At 55.2% G+C, this 16,355-nt stretch overlaps 1 protein-coding gene and 1 long non-coding RNA gene across 2 annotated transcripts; both read left to right on the top strand.

The window, feature by feature from the left end:
* Positions 1 to 1,831: 1,831 nt before the first annotated feature.
* On the top strand, positions 1,832 to 5,796 carry LOC106025155 (EKC/KEOPS complex subunit LAGE3-like). The gene is made up of 3 exons (XM_063246625.1): positions 1,832 to 4,984; positions 5,288 to 5,410; positions 5,602 to 5,796. Exons 1-3 carry the CDS (start codon positions 4,794 to 4,796, stop codon positions 5,738 to 5,740), a joined length of 453 nt encoding a protein of 150 aa, XP_063102695.1. The 5' UTR covers positions 1,832 to 4,793; the 3' UTR covers positions 5,741 to 5,796.
* Positions 5,797 to 6,578: 782 nt separating this feature from the next.
* On the top strand, positions 6,579 to 15,911 carry LOC134475402 (uncharacterized). Its single transcript, XR_010046499.1, has 3 exons — positions 6,579 to 6,654; positions 13,976 to 14,055; positions 15,576 to 15,911. It is a non-coding gene; the product is annotated as an uncharacterized LOC134475402 (long non-coding RNA).
* Positions 15,912 to 16,355: the final 444 nt, after the last annotated feature.

The following is a 16,355-nucleotide window of genomic DNA, read 5'->3' as shown; positions in this document are numbered from 1 at the left end:
ATTTGAGTACAATTCTCAGCCAGCGACAAGGAAACAAACATGCGGCCTCTGAGCACCTTAACTCCTGAAGGGTGAAACAACGAGGGCACAGAAGGCCCAAGGAAGTGTGTGCGCTGTGGCGTGGCACTCCTGGGCTTCAGCCTCCCTCTCCTGCTAGGATGAACGGGGATCGGCAGCACGCATGCGCTCCATGTTCTGCAAGACTCTGGAAAGCTGGCTCAGGAAGGGGGCGAACACTGCCTGGAGGCCGCCTGCGTCCAGGGCGACCCATCTCCTGGGAGAGAGAGGGGAAACTGCTCCAGGTCAGGACTCTCAGCCCTGTCAGGGACCCCGCCCTGTGCATCAACCTCTCCCACTACACTCAGCGCCCCTCACGTGCAGGGCCCCCCAAGCGCAGTGCCCCCTGCACTCAGCTCCACCCACAATCAGTGCCTGCCATGTTCAGCGGCCACCATGAGCAGTGCCCCCTGCATTCAGCGCCCTAAACACCCAGTGCTCCACGTGCTGGCCGCTCTCTGCGCCCTGCGGCCTCACACAGGCAGGAAGCCGCGGTCCACCATCATCAGGCTATGGTGCTCCTCAGAGGGTGTCCACGTGCTGGCCGCCCTCTGCACCCTGCAGCCTCACACAGGCAGGAAGCCGCGGTCCACCATCATCCGGCTATGGTGCTCCTCAGAGGGTGTCAGGAACCTTCGCGTGATCTCCGCTAATGTGGGGAACAGAAAGGCACCCTGAGGGTGCTGAGGAGCCAGGTTAAGGCGTGATGCCCTATCTACCGACTGGGCCCTGCCCACCATGCCCTCGGTCATGACCTGTCCCGTGAGGTCCAGTCCAGTCCCGGGCAGCTCTCGGGCTGTCCCCACCCTACCCGGATCCCCTCCCTTGTCCCTTTTGCCCAGGACCCTAGCCCTGCTCCTGTCCCCCGCAGCCACCATGGGCCCTGTGCGGCTACAGCCCTGGCCCCAACCTCCCCTCTGCTGCCCTATGACCCTGTTCCCTCCGACGTTCCAGGCCATAGTGACCGCTTCCCAAAGGATACAGCACATACACATGCAACCCCAGCCTTCAGACCACAAGGCCAGAATGCCCGCAGGTCCACGGCCCGGGAGGCATCTGCACAACACACCTGACTACAGGAGCACAGGCGCCTCCTTCTCCAGCCCCAGTGACTACACCTGCACCACTCGGGTGTCCAGCGCCATCCTGGTCACCTCCGTGGCCCTCCGCACCACCAGCACAACCGTCAGAGGCCTGCATGGCTGTCGGGCCTCTTCTCTCGGTGCCCTCCTGGATCCAGAACTCCTGGCACAGGCTCCTGCTGAGGAAGGAGGAGTCTGCAAAGCTCCGCCCCTTCCCCCCACCCCCCCAACACACCGGGAGAAATCTGTGGCGCCTTTGCAAACATGCCCACACCTAGGAGATGCCTGCCAAGCCAGATGGTATGGTGGCCTGCAAGCCTCTTGTGTTGCCAGGCACCCTGCTGGGCCTTGCCTTGTACCAATGGATCCCTAACCATCAGGTCTCCTTCAGGGTCACCCAGCCCTAAGTCCCAACGACTCCTTTCTGCTACAGGGGCACTGAATGTGTCCAGAGGCAGGACTCTGTACCAGGGAAGTCTGGGGACCCAACACAGCCCTGGGGCGGGACTGGGGACATTCCTTGCCTGAGACCTGGACACCTCGGTAAGCTGCTGGACCCTCGACTCCCACTGGGGAAGCCCGGCTGTGGGCGCTGTGCTGGCAGAATCCCTGACGCTCCCGTAGCTCCTGAAACCCTCCCGCCCACCCCACCCCCACCGAATTCTGGAGGAGGAGTTGGCTCTGGGCAAGCCCAGGCTGACCCAGCTGAGTCCCCAGCCCAGTCCCAGGAGCTCCTGGGCCGGGAACCATGCGCTGTCTGGGGTGCTGCTCCCTAGCGGGGCTCACACTGGGGGTGTGCTCAGGACGCCCAGAGAGAAAGCCCTCCAGAGGCCAGCAGCTCTCCATGACCTCCAAGGGATCAGCAGGCCCACACATCTCGAACCCTTTGGTGTAAAGCTGGGCCCTTCAAAAGTCCGCATCAGGGGGACCCGTGCCAGCCTCGTCCCCTTCTTCTAAGGGAGAACACTATTCGGGCCACATCTCTGGGAAAGGGGTCCAGTAAACTCTGCAGAACTCGGAACACACCATCATCCACACCCAGGTAAGAGATGAAGCTAAGCTGGCCTCAGGTCACCTAGAAGGTGGCTAGGACAATTTGAAGGGAATCAGCTGCAGGGCAATGAGAGACTGGCAGGCTGTGGAGAGAAGACAGGAGAAGGGAGAACGCGGGCAGTGAGGGAACAGTGAGGCTGGTCAGGGCAAGCTCGGGCTGACGCTGCAGGACTGTGCTGCAAATGCAACCAACCTCGCACGGGAAGCACTAGAAGAAAACCGCGTCTCTACTAAACATGTACGGGGTACACGATAGAAGGACAAAATGCCATAGCGCTTACACTGCATTAAAATTGTAAGTAATCTAGAGATTCCTAAAACTATTTGCAGAGGGGGCATGCCAATGCTACATTTGGTGCAAGGGCTCTGAGTTCATGGCGGTTCAGGTTCAGGGACCTGATCCCAAGCCTGGAGTAGCTCCCCGTGGATGCTGAGTCATGACTGTATTGGTTTGAAGCCCAGAAATTCAAGAACATCCTGAGTATCTGGCAAAGAGTTCCTTATTTAACTATCACTCTCAAATTTGTTCACCTGGGCCCCATCGTTTCATAGTCAAAATTGTTAAACATTGTGACCAACGTGACAGAAACATATCTTTGTCACGTGCCAAACAAGTCTTTTCTGACTGAGACACATGAAGGCTGTGACTGGCAGTGCTTAGGCCAGGACTGGCAGTGTGGAGGGCACTATTTAACCAGCACCTCCCATGGGTGGGGCTTTTGTGCTCATATGTGAGTAGTCGGAAGGAACAGAAGAAAAACATCTAATGTAACCCAATGAATCACTGAAGCGAGCTACCAGCTGCCCGCTGGAGAGACAGCTTTCAAGGAAGGTCCAGCACTGTTGCAGAATTTGGAAAAGACCGCTTTGCAGAAGCAGCTCAAAGCCACAGACACAAAGGGAGCTGTGTGGCGTCAGCCCCCTGGTGTCTAGCCTTGGCCCTGAGACTCGGTGACTTCAGGGAGTGCCCAGGACAACAGTGATCACCGCATCAAGCAGAGGTGCCAATTAGAAGAACTTTCCCGGGAAAAATTCAGCCTCTAGTGAATAGTACCGAATAACTACAACTTCTGCAAAGTAGTTCACTTGGGAACTAATTAGAAGTTTTTCTCCACAAGTAATGAATCACTTTCTTAACTGTTCTGTTGACAAATGTAATACATGCTAACTGTAATCACACACACACACACACACACACACACACACACACACACACGAGTTTGGAAAGGAAAAGCCAGATGATTTCACACACATCTGTCATCACACGACTCAGAGGGTGGAGGCAGGAGGATCCCAGTGAGTTCAAGGCCAACCTGGGCTACAAAGTGACTTCAAGGCCAGCCAAAAGTGCATAGTGGAGGAACAAAGAAAGAAAGTAAAACTCAACTGCTATTTCATCATTAAAAGTAACCACACTGAAAGTGTGGCATATTTGTGGATAAATAAGCCAATTCCTGCTTACTACTTTAAACAACGATTGGAACGTGATACCCAAGGCATGTTTTTGGTTATCATCATTCTATTGTTAGTGGTTTAGGAAAGACTTCAGCTATCCAGATGGCCAAATAAGTTCCCGGAAATTTTCTTTCAGTATGTTTGGTTTGATCCTACATATTTCGTGAACACGTTGTAAACCATTCATATACAAAGAACCCTTCCTGTGTATAGTAGTCCTTTAGACACTTCTTTCATGCTTCTACTGAGATACACAACAAGAGCTGAACAAGTCCGTGTTGATCGCCCATCCTGTTTCGATTCACTCAACAGTGATTATTCGCATCTCAAACTTACCCAAGAGCGGCTGTTCCGGACACACCCCTGGGTGGGCACCACCAGGAAGCTGCACTCCTGACTGCACGCCCGGGCCTGGAGAGTATGGGGCTGGGCTTGGCCACAGCCACTTCCTCCCCAAGAACCCGGTTGGGGGGCATTGGTTGGAGGCAGGGACCATGGGCCAGCACAGCGCCCAAGGCCTGGCTCCCCCTGTGGGCGTTACAGGTCCAGCAGCTCCAAGAGGCGTCCAGATCCCAGACAGGGCCTCTTCCCCACCACGCCCAGCCCCGTCCCGTCCTGCACAGTCCAGCACCAGGCATTCACACAAGAAACGGCTTTGATGCTCCTAACCTGCCAGGCCTTGTCCTGTGCCATCCCACCCAGCGGCTCCGGAGGGCCCCATAGATTTTGCCACTACAGAGCATGACCTCTGGAACTCCTCAGTGCCCGGTAACCCAAGGGCATCTCTGGACCCAAGGGCTGAGCCAGCTTGGAGGGGACCCCACGCCTGAAGGTCCATTGCGCATGGGCACTGGGCGTGGGGGGGGGCGTTCTGGACGGGGCTCTGTGAGGAAAGCCCCGTTGCCTGGCAACCAAAGAGCAGTTTAGGCCTGAAGGCCAGTTTGGCGGGAAATCCGCTCGCGCGCGCATGAGCGCACGCACACGTACGCACGCACACACGCACACATACACGAGAGCCACCTTGCGCAGGCGCTATAGGCATCACCAGGTGCATTGTGGGCGGTGAAAGGGGCGGAGCTTCACAGAGGCCTACTTGATCCGGTATAAATAATCCAGGCAGCGTCTGAGGAAAAAGGTCCGGCAGCCATGCAGTCCTCTGGCGGTGCTGAGGGCGGAGCAGACGGCCACAGGAGTGACCAGGGTGGCGCAGGTGTCTCCGGGGACGAGGGAGCCTACGCTGCAACCATTTTGCGGATCGTCCAGATACCCCATGGCCCGTGGCCCTTTGGGGACATTGTGCTCTTGGTCAGCAGGACAGGGACCGGTCTACATGAATTGTATCCTTCAGGACGGGGCCTTGGTTGGGGGACGGGGAGGCGTGGGGAGCGGAGCCAGAGACGCGCAAGACCCACGGTGGACGCGGGGACAGGAGAGGGGATGGGGTCCCGGGCGGAGGGGCCGCGTGGACAGGCACAGCCCGGGCGAAGGGGGCGAGGGAGGGGAGCCACGTGGGTGAGCACAGCCTGAGAGCTCCCGGGCCTGGACTGGACCGGACAGATCGGAACTGGACAGGAGGGGACAGAGGACCTGGCGGGCCGGGAGTGGACAGTAGCGCATCAGGCCTTAACCTCTCACCACAGCAAGGTCAGGGTGCCTTTCTGGTCCTCCCTGGAGGCTGAGGTCAGCCTAAGGTACCTGGCTGATTTCGGGGAGAGCCCTGACCTTCACCGGGTGCTCACCAGGGACCGCAGCGTCCTGACTGTGTGAGGCCGCGGGGCACGGTGGGCGCAGATGGCGGTGGGGGGGGGATGAGTTTGCGGTCTCTCTGAGTGCAGGAGGTGCTGAGTGTGGGCAGTGCAGAATGTCGGGGTCCCTGAGTATGGAGGAAGCTGAATTTGGGGGTGCTGACCAGGCTCCGAGTCCTGACCCGGAGCGATTGTCCCTTGTCTCGCAGGAGATGGGTCGCCCAGGACCGTGGCCACCTCCAGATAGTGTTCACCCAGTTCCTGGAGGAACTTGCCCTGCTCTTGCGGATCCTGCAGCGCTTGAAGCCCTTGTTTCCGTCCTCTTCTCTTCTGGCAAAAGGGGGCTGAAGCCCATACCACATTGAGCGTGTGGCACTGAAAAAAATAAAGCTGAGCAACCTTTCCGCTCCTGAGTTTGTTTCAGCTAACGCCTCTCCTTGGTTTCTGGCTTTTGTCCTCTGAGGTCTTGGGCGGCTTCCCCTGGGGGACACACACTTAGGGATGGAGGTAGAGGAGGAGCTAGTAAAGGTAACAGCTGGTGGCCATAAGTAGCACACGGGACTGGAGCATTCTCAGCCCATGGACCTGAGGTCAGAGGGGCGAGCATGCCATGCTGCTGGGAGGGGAGCTGGCTTCCATGCCCACTCTTCCTGCCGGCCTCAAAGCAAGGCAGGAGCTACACGCTCCAGGAGCATTGTGAGCATCCTGGCCAGTGCCAATGGCCAGTGCTCTCCTCAAAGACACCCTGCACTGGGGCCATGCACTCCAGGGGGCTGACGACATTGTGGCATGGTCCCTGACCCCAGGGATGTTGCCCAAAGCTTCCTGCCCCATTCAGGAAGATGCCCTTGGTGGGAGGGCAGCTTAGGAAGCGGAAGCCCCCTCCTCACTATTTGTACCTCCCTTGGCTGAGGCTGGATGGGAGGCTCATGATAAGAGGTGTCTCTCTCCAGGGCACTGGGGAGCAAGGGCTCCTTGGCTGAGCTGAGAGGAGGCTCCCAGTCCTCTCCTGCAGAGCCCAGAGGCCCCAGCCACCTAGGTCGTACCCCTTCCGAGAGAACTGCTGCTCAGTGCTCTTGGTTCCAGTGGCTCACCTGTGGAGAATTTTACAAAGTTTTTGTACAAACAACAACCAGAACAACCTATTCTTAAAGGGACCGTGGTGTTTATTTGGGGCAGAGAATGACCTTGGAATGGGAACACGCTTACAGTAATGAACCCGGAGCAAGCTGAGGAGCCTGAATCCAGCGGAAGTTTTCACGGTAAAAATGGGGAGGACTGGATTATAGATTCAGCTGCCGGTGAATGTCCTTGAAGAAACATTGCTCCCTTCTATCAGGTTGTGGTGGCCTTTGTGCCAGGTTGTGTTTCTGTAAAGTTTCATGATGGTTAATAGCAGGCAGATGCACGAGACAACCCTTGTTCAAGCAGTAACAGCCAGCCTTGCTTTTTACATTTTTTTAGAATGATTCTGAGGATCTTACGCTTTAAGTGCCTTCAATACATTTCTTTATTATGGGCTTTGCTGGCCAAGGAAACTACTACTCAGTATAAAATCTTTAAAAACATTATTGACAGTGTACAGTATTAATGTAAAATTTTCTTCTAATGCAAGTTTACTTTGGTGTGGGAAATGGCATGAGTACTCTCTCAAAGGTTCCTGGAGTCCCAGTATCATTTATGAAGTAGCTCATATTTTCCTCAGTCAAGAATGTCAGGCCAGGCATGGTGGTGCAGGCCTGTCATCCCAGCACTCAGGAGGCTGAGGCAAGAGGGTCTTCATGAGTTCGGAGCTAGTCTGGGCTGCAAGGTGAGTTCCAGTATAACTTGAACTGCATAGCAAAACCCTGTCACAAAAAGACAAAAGGACAAAAGAAGAAAAAAAGAGAAAGACAAGAATGTCACATTTAGTGAGACTGTGTCTCAAAATACTGTGTTGCTTACATTGTTCTGATCTGCTTTGTTATGTCCTCTTTTGTCTTAATCTCTTTAAAATAAAATAAAATAAAAATGTGACTGGAGTAGGCGTTTAACTCATGGGAAAGCCATGGGTTCCGTATCCAATACTGGGCAAAGTTGTGTTTAGGGAAGTCGAAGCCCTCATCTTGGTGACGCTGGCACACTGTCCTTCCAGGGAAGTTATGCCAGGGACCCGCTTGGCCTCCCTGAGGAAATGAGCCGCAGCACAGTCAGGAAAGTTGAGGACCCTGGGGGAGAGGACAGGGGAGGAAATCCCACAAGCAAGAGGAGAGTGGTTTGGTGTCACTGGATGACAGGGGACTGATCTGTCACATGGCACGTGAAGGCTCATGTCAGGCAGGAGTAGGGGGAGGCAAACTCCTTTCCCCATCACAGGAAATGTGGCTCATTTGCAGGCTGGAATGATAAAGACAGTTGCTTGGTGAATGTTCCTGAAGAAATAGCTCTTTTCCCTGTCAGGTTTTTTTCTTAATAAAAACATTATTGTCAGGCAAAGTGATACATACAACAGCAAAACAGCTGACAGGCAGCAGGGCAGAGGAAGGAGCCCTCAGCAGGGAGGGAGCAGAAAGAGGTAAAGGGGGCTCTGCCGTGGAAGCCTAGAGAGATGGGGAGATAGAGGTGTTCCCCCCCCCCACCCCCAGGCAGTGGGACTCAGTTCATACTGCGTCCTGACCACCTCGGTGCGGGGCAAATGGTGGGAGCCCAGAGACAGGGGGAGGGGGTGTAGGGAACAGAGTGGTTTGGGATAGCCAAGGAGTGGGGCAGGTGTTCACCACAGGCCTGATGCCATACCATGCCGCCTCAGCCATCCGCCTAGATGGGTCAGGTCAGGGGCAGACACCCTCCAGTGCCCCGCCCCCCACCCGGTGTGACATCTGTTTAAAACCAAAAGGGGAAGCTGCTCTTCCCTCTGGCACTCTCTCCCTGCCTCTCCTCCCAGGAAAGCAAGAACTTATATCCCGGTGCTTGCCTCCTGCTGTGGCCCTAAGGTGTTGGCTGCTTCTGACAGAACTGTGGGCCAGTTGGGGTGTCACCTGCACCCAGCCCCTAGATGCTCCCAGGATGCTTAGGCTAGTCTCTCAAGAGGCTGACCCCTGAGGGTTCCCCCAGCCTCACACAGAAACCTGGAGATCCAGTGTCCTGTGAAGTGCTGGAGGAGGAGCTGTAGAGGCCTTTTCTGGCCCTGCCTGGGCTTCTGCTACTATTTGGCCTTCTTCTTTTAAGTGAAAAAAGATAGAGAAACATCAAAAGGAAACAAGCCAAACAACAACATCAAAAGCAAAACAACACCAGCAACAACAAAAAACAACGGTGACACCCGTGTTTCCAAAGAAGGTGACAGATGTTTAACAGTGGTTGCTATATTGCATATGTCTCTATGAAATACTTGCTCAGGATAGCGGATACAGGAATATAACCAAACAACAGGACGGGACAAAACACTGGGTGTCACAAACAAGGCAGAAGGAAATCCCCACAGTTGCTACAATGCATATTGTGATCCTCCAAATAGATGCGTATACTGCCAGCTTTCGGCCTGCAAAGTCAACCAAACAATAGAAGCATTAAGTCATTTTCTTTAGTTGAGTTGCTATCATCTCAGCCTGAGCCGCTGGGAATCAGCCAGTTGCTTGTGGCAGGGGCCGGGGTGGGGGTTGCTCTTCTTGTCTCCCAGCCCACCTGTCAGGCTGGCTGGCTTGGGAAGGTGTGGTTTGGCTTCGGCTTCTTGATTCCCTTCTCATTCTTCATGGCTCTGCTCTGCCCTCTTGAGGTGAGTCCTTGTGTGAGGAAGCTGGGCAGAGGAGTCTTGGAGGGCGGGGTTTCTTTTGAAAGGGAGAGGAAATTCAGGGCTGCAGTAGTGCGTTGGGGAGGCACACTGCCCACCTCCTGATCCCGAGCTATGCTGGTTCTGAAAGAAAAGGACAGTCTCCCCTGGAGAGGGCTGTGAGAGGGCAGTGTTTTTGGTGACCGTTACAGATTCTATCAGGGGTGTTTCCCAAAGTCCTCATGTTCCCACAGCCCGGGCTTTCCTCATGGGGGTGATATTGCTACCTTATTGTTGGGAAGTGGGGTCTAGTTGGCGGAGGGGGGGGGGCAGATTACTAGGGATGTGACCTGGAAGGGTGTGTCTCTCTTCCCAGCACCTCAATTCTCTCTTCTTCCTGGCCAACATAATGTGAGCAGGTTTCCTCTGCCCAGGGCCTTCCACCATACCATTTCTGCCTTGGAGTCAGCCAACTACAGATCCTAACGTGAGCCACAACAAACTTCTCGTCCTTTAAGTTGTGAGTGTCAGGAACTGTGCTTGGACAATGAGAGAAGAAAGAGACTAGAACAGATTTTGGTGCCAAGAGCGAGGTTTTACTTTAGAGGCCTCTGGACCTGGTTTGCAGGAGGGGTTTGGAAAGGTTTGGAGATTCCAGCTGGAGAAGCCTCTAAAGTGCTATGAACTGAGCTCAGTGGGAGATTCTGGTTGGCACTCAGACCAGAATGTGGAGACAAATGCAGATCGTAAAGGCCAGGCTCAGGCAGTTTCAGCGGGGAACAGGAACGCCATGGGCAGTCGGGCGCGAGCCTGTGTGTATTATGCTCTAGCACAAAAAGTGCCTGCATTTTGATAACGTCCAGAGACTTTGAGGGAGACTGAGATTAAGTGCAGCGGACAAATTAATCTGGCAGAAGAAATGTCAAGGCAGCCCATCATTCAAGCTCTGAAATGGATAGTGTTGCGGGCTTTAGCCAGCTGTGTATTGGGAGTCAAAAGCAAACAGCATAGCCCAGTGACTTTAAAAGTCTTGATTGTCGACAGAAAGGTGCTCTCATGTCGGTGGGGCCTCTAAGGGTTTGGTCAAGGAGGGCCTGCTTGCTCAAAAGATTAGCATTAAAAAGAAGCCAGGTAGTTTATGTCAGGAAAGTAGAAAAGATGACTTGATGATATCTGAGAAGTCGGTCACGTCTCATCCTTCACAGGCTAAGAGGTCCAAAAGACTTGTTTTGAGAAGAGAGGCTCAGACAGCCCTTCCCCAAAAGGACCACCCAGGGAACTGGTTTCCCAAGATTCAGTTCATAGTGCTCAGCCATCTAGGCACTGAGAGATCTCTGCAGCCACAGTAAAAGTAACAGTGGGGCCTGGCTACTGTCCCAAAGCTTAGCATCACCCTTGTAGTGCTGCTTTTACAGGCATGTAAAATGCAGTAGTTGTGGGTTCAAGGAGGCTTTCACCCAGCCTTCAGAACACAGCCCAAGAGGCCAAGCAGTGTGCCTCGAAGAAAGTAGTGTGCAAGGCTGTGAGAGTGAAACCAAAAGTGCAGAGAAGACGTTAGGAAGTTGGAGAAACCAGGGACACGGAATGTCTGAGGAAAGCCACAAGAGAGTGAGCAAAGCAGACCCAAGAGCTTGGCCTTGAGAGCCGCAGCTAGCAATCCCCTGTGGGCGGGGCTGCCCAAGTTGGTTTTCACATCTTATTACCACCCATCCCAGGTGCTGGAAATGGAGTTATGGGATTAAACGTTTACCCTGCTGGGTTTCAGTCTTGCCTTGGTCCTGCTCCTTCTTATTTCCCTCTTCCTCCCTGCTGGAGTGGGAATACTTACTGGGTTCCATTGGGTTTTGAATGTGTTTAACTGTCTTTTATATTTCCCGGAGGGGCTCACAGGTAAAAGTTTGGCTTGAGTACCAGAGGAGACTTTGGTCTTGGACTTTTGAGCAATGCTGAAACCGTTAAGACTTGTAACCCTCAGAGATGCCTAAATGCATCTGGCACACTGAGATGGCCATGAGACTTTGAGGGGGCCAGGAGGCAGAATGTTCTGGGATAGATCAAGAATGCCTCCCAAAGGCCTCAGAAGCTCATAGGAGGGCTTTTGGAAGGCACTTGAATCTTGGGAGCGCTGTAGCTGACTTGCAGCTGGGAGGCGGCTTCCTTGGAGGAGGAGGCACCATCCAGAAGGGTGTGTATCTCCCTTCCTGGCTCAGCTTCCTGGCCACCATGAGGTGAGCAGTTTCACCTCGCCCCGCCCCTTCCACCACGCTGTGTCTGCCTTTCAGCTAGTGGGCCAGGGACCCTGAACATGAGCTAAAGAAAACCTCTCCTCCTTTAATTTGTGTAAGGTATGGGGTGTTCTCTAACACGGCTGAGCAGAGAAAAGGGACTAAGGAAGGGACGGAGCCAAGCATCCACAAGGGTGCGGGGTAGAGTGATGCCCTGTGATGAGAGGGTCACACACAATAGGTTTCAGCAGGCTCAGCAAAAGCATTGGGGTGGGACGGGAGCGCTCTGGGGGGGCTGGCTGAGCTAGGGGAAGGATCCTCAGGGCTGGCTGTTCAGCGCTTTGACCTTGGGTTCTGCTTCCCGTCTCAACGTGTGCCCAAGAAATGTCCTTCTCTGCTGCCACCCAGTGAAGCCAGGCTCTTGTGAGACACAGTCACGGGCTAAGAAAGACCTTCCTTGCAGCAGCTGGCAGGTGGGAAGATGGAACTTCAGTCCTAAAAGCAAAACACAGAAAGACACAGAAATGCCACCTTGCTTGGGATTTTCAGGAACCAGGCTTGCAGAGGGATGCTGGGCAGGGATAGCAGACAGCCGGGCCCCAAGATAGTTACCAATTTGTTGGGGGCCGCTTGGCTGATGTGCGCGAGGTGCTGTTCTCTGAAGGTCACCAGATGTCCCAGTTTCTGTAAATCTGGAAAAATTTGTTACTAAATAGCAAGCTTTGTGGGTCTTGTTTTTGTTTCTTTCTCCGGGAATACTCAACCTTGCAGCTATGCACTGAGCTACAAAGGCTTGTTTTCCCAGAAAACAGAGGAAGATGGTGGAAGACACCTTTTACCCTAGGGGAGTTTGTAACGCACTGGGCAGTTTCCATCAGAGGTGTCATCCACAGTGAAGATGGGGTGGGGGGACATGGACGTTACACAGGCATGGGGTCCTCCAGATTTAGTGGGTTGCCAAGTCCACTCAAAGCACTTGAAGCTGGAGGGCTGTTTAGGGTTTGCCTCCGTCACAAATAAGGGTCTTAAACACACATGAATATCTGATTTCATAGGGCCTCATTGTATCTGTTGGGTGGCTGCTACATCCTTGGCTATCATGGATTGTGATGAATTTCATCAAGAGATTTCACAAGATCGATCATTCCTGTATTCCTGTGCTACTCTCCTGGAGCCAAGTCTGGGCTTGGCGATAGCAGCTTCTGCTTCTGAGCAAGGCTGCCACGTCTTTTCTGTCCCTTCGTGTCGGAAGGGACTGTCCAGCACACCCGCCTGGCTAATTTCCAGTTCATGCTGTATGTCCTCCACCTCTACTCTCTTGGGGACATTTTGGGTGGCACTAGGGATCCCACCCAGCGCCTTGGTGCCGAACTCTACCTCCAGCCCTATTTTTAAGTATATAGTTCACAACCTGGTCTTGCCTAGTCAGGCATTATCCAGGCTGTGCTCAAATTCCCAATTCTGCTACCTCAGTCTCCCAGATGCTGCTGGCATTACAGCTGTGTGCCACCATGACTGAACAAAGGCACGTGTCTTATGTCGATTGACTCCTACTGTGGTTAACGTTGACATCCGTGGGGCTGCTGGGGGCCGGCCTACTAGTGTGACTGGGAGAGGACAAAAGGGAAGGTAGTGCTCTGGGTGCAGGTGGAGGCGGGCACTGCCTGGGAGCCTCTTCAGGGCACACCAAGGCGAAGGGAGGTGAAGGGACGCGGCCGGGCCCGGTGAGTGGCGAGGCCCTCCCAACGACGAGATCGTTATTCAGAGCCCACACGGAACAGGGCGCTGAGCACAGCAAAGAGCAAACAGAAGAAGCACAGCCTGTGGTGTCTGGGAATCCCTATTTTGCTCTAAAAGTTACGAGATTGGAAGCGGGTGGAGGAGAGGCAGCGTCAGAAGACTCCGCTCTCAGGAAGGACGCCTTCAGCCCCGGCACCTCCTCGTCTTCTTGCCCATGGAGGCGTCTTCATGTTCTCGCCGTCTTTGTCCTGTCTGCCTTTTCTCGCCTTTGCAGCCAGGAGCGCTGCGCTGTACATATTTACACCACGTTTCTGCTGACTGCTGTGGGTCACGGCTCTCTCTGGATCTCTCCTCTCTTCTCCCTTCCCTTCCCCTGCAGTGCGTTTCCGCCCCTCGCCCTCTTCCTCACTCCCATCTCTGCTGTCTCCCGGTTTCTTCGTGCCACCTTGGCGAGGAGGTGCTCAGCGCTAAGGGAAGAGGTGGCTGGAGGGACTTCTCAGGGTTGGGTCCTCTGGGTACCTAACTGGATGTCCATTTGTGGCGCGGTGCGCTGTGTCTGCCTCTGTCGAGTCTCGCTCTCTGCAGGGCGTGTGGACACACAGGGTCATCCCCCAGGTGAAGATGGCAGGCACCTCCGGTCCAACCAAGAGCCACCGCTTTGTTACCAGGGGCGGGAAGGAGGCCAGGAGGCAAACACCCGGGGGCTGGGGCAGTAGAGGGCCCGGCTGCTGGGATGGACCCCAACAGCGGAAGGCTCCTCTCTGCTTGTTGCAGATGCTCATCAGAAGGGGGCAGGGCAGACAGTGGGCCTGGGCCACCATTCTGCTTCTCCCCTTCAATGCCACACTGAGTCCCTGCTTCCCTCTCCAGGACGGCTCAACGCATGACAGAGTCACATGTTGCGGAAGGAGCCGGCGTCCCGGGCACATCCCCAGGGTGGGCACCGCCAGGTAGCCGCAACCCCCTCAGGAGCTGGGGGAGGGTGGTCTGGGCTGGGGCTGGACTTGGCAGGAGCCATCTCTTCCTCCAGATCTCAGTGGGAGGGGAGGGGCGTGGTTAGGGGCAGGGGTGGTGGTCGAGGGGTGGGAGAGTGGTTGGGGACTGGGGTGATGGGCCAGCACGGCGCCAAAGGCCCGGCTGCCTCTGTGGGCATCGCGGGTCCCGTGGCTGCCCAAGGTGTCCTGGTCCCAGGCAGGACTTGTCCCCCTGACACGCCTCACTTGGCCCCAGGGCTCTGCAGGGCCCCACAGACTTCCTTGGCATAGGGCCGGGTACCTGGACCCCGTTAGTGTCCCTGAGAAGTAAGGGGGTCTCTGGGACTCGGGGCTGGGCCAGCTTGTAAGGGACCAGACTGGGGGTTCATTGATGCAAGCAAGGGCAGCATGTTGCCTGGCAACACAAGAGGCGTGCAGGCGGCCAGACCAGCTGGCTTGGCGGGAAACACCAAGGTGTGAGCGTGCTTGCGCAGGCGCCACAGCTTTCTCGCGGTGCATTGTGGGTGGGAAGGGGCGGAGCTGCGCGGACTCCTTCAGCAGGAGCTTGAGGCAAGAGGTTGAGGTTGAGGTGGGCACTGAGGAGAAGAGGCCAGACAGCCATGCAGGCCCCTGGAGGTGGTGTGGGTGGTGCTGAGGGCCTCGGAAGTGACCATGGTGGCCCCAGAATCCATGACGACCAGGGTGGTGCTGGACACCAGGGTGGCTTGGGCCCAGAAGGTACCAGTGGCCCCGCAAGTGCCAGTGCCGGAGTCACTGTTCCTGTGGTACAAATACCGTATGCCACACAGCCCGGTGGGCAGACTGTGGTCGTGGTCAGTTGGCCAGGAATGCAGCTGCACGAACTGTATCCTTCAGGACGTGGCGCAGTGGCCGGGCCTGGGGGCGCAGGCAGGCATCGGGAGCCATGTCGGGAGCGGGGCTGGGACTCGGTGAGGGCAGGAGGCAGGGAGGAAGGCAGGAGAGGCGAGGCAGGGCCCAGGGCCCAGGCCGGAACAGCGTGGGGCCCAGGTGGCCTACGGGGGGCAGGAGCGAGCTTGGGGTGCTGGGCGAAGAGGGGCAGGGATGGGAGCCGGCTGGGGAGGGGACAGCATGGGACAGGACTGGACGGGACTGGACGGAACGCGACAGTGTCTGGCGGCCCTGGCCCTGTTGGTACAGCATCACGTCTTAACTTAGTTCCATTGGGAACTTCAAGGTGGTTTTCCCATCTTCTGTGGAGGCTGAAGTGGCGCGAAGATCCCTGGCTGCTTTTCAGGAATTCCCGGATGTTCACAGGGAGCTCACCATGAATGGCAATTTCTTGAATGTGTCAGTGCTAAAGGCCTGGGGTTCTGGGGGTGTGGCCACGACCGCAGGGAGGAGATTTTAATGGACTCCAGGAGGTGCCTAAGTGTTAGGGCCACACTGGGTGTGGCGACGCTTGCCAGATCACAGTTCTGACTGTTGACTGGAGTTTCCTTTTCTCTCACTTTCAGGAGATGGATTGCCCAAGACCCTGGCCGCCTCCAGACAGTGTTAACCTCCTTCCTTGAGGACCTTTCCCTCATCTTCCAGGTCATGCAAGACCTGGGACCCCCAGGACCTCGGACGTCTGAGTAGGAAAAAAGGTCTAAAACCCATGTGCTACATGCCACATGCCAGAGCGTGCATCCTTCCCTAGGCCCTAAGTTCTTGGATTGCCATGTTCTCCTTAGATCCTAACTTTTTCTGCCTTCACTGCTTACTCATTGGGTGCTCGGGGCCCACTTGTGTTTCATGGTTGGTGGGAGACATAATTAAATGTTTGCATAAAATAAATCAAATGTAACTGAGCCACGGTTCCATGCCTGAGTCTTTCAGCTACATACAGCATGTCCCTATTTTCACTGTTTGTCCTCTGAGGACAGATGTCAGCTTCCCATGAGGGACATCTGTTTACAGATACAGATGGAGGTGAAGTTAGGGAATGCAACAACAGGTGAATATTCATAATGCAGGGGACTGAACATACCCACCCATGGGCACAAGGTCAGAGTGCAAAGCTGTTGAACTTCTGGAGTGGGGAACTAGGTCATGTCACCTTCTCCCCCTGCACACCCTAAAGCAAAGCTCTGGAAGGCAGCCTACACCTACTGTCTCTCCCTGTGACACCCTATAGGGGGCTCAGTCACCAGGGACCCAGGCTGGTGTGTCCCCTTCCCATGACCCTGTCGAGAGGCCGCCTCAGGGACCAGGAGTCCCCTCCTGGGTCCAGGATGGTGAGGAGATGGGGAGAA

Source organism: Cavia porcellus, unplaced genomic scaffold (genome assembly GCF_034190915.1).
Source record: "Cavia porcellus strain 051 isolate PalLab524CR breed Dunkin Hartley unplaced genomic scaffold, mCavPor4.1 scaffold_3, whole genome shotgun sequence".
NCBI classification, from domain to species: Eukaryota; Metazoa; Chordata; class Mammalia; order Rodentia; family Caviidae; genus Cavia; species Cavia porcellus.
Note: the sequence above shows the minus strand (reverse complement) of the source record. Positions and strands in the feature narration are given on the sequence as shown.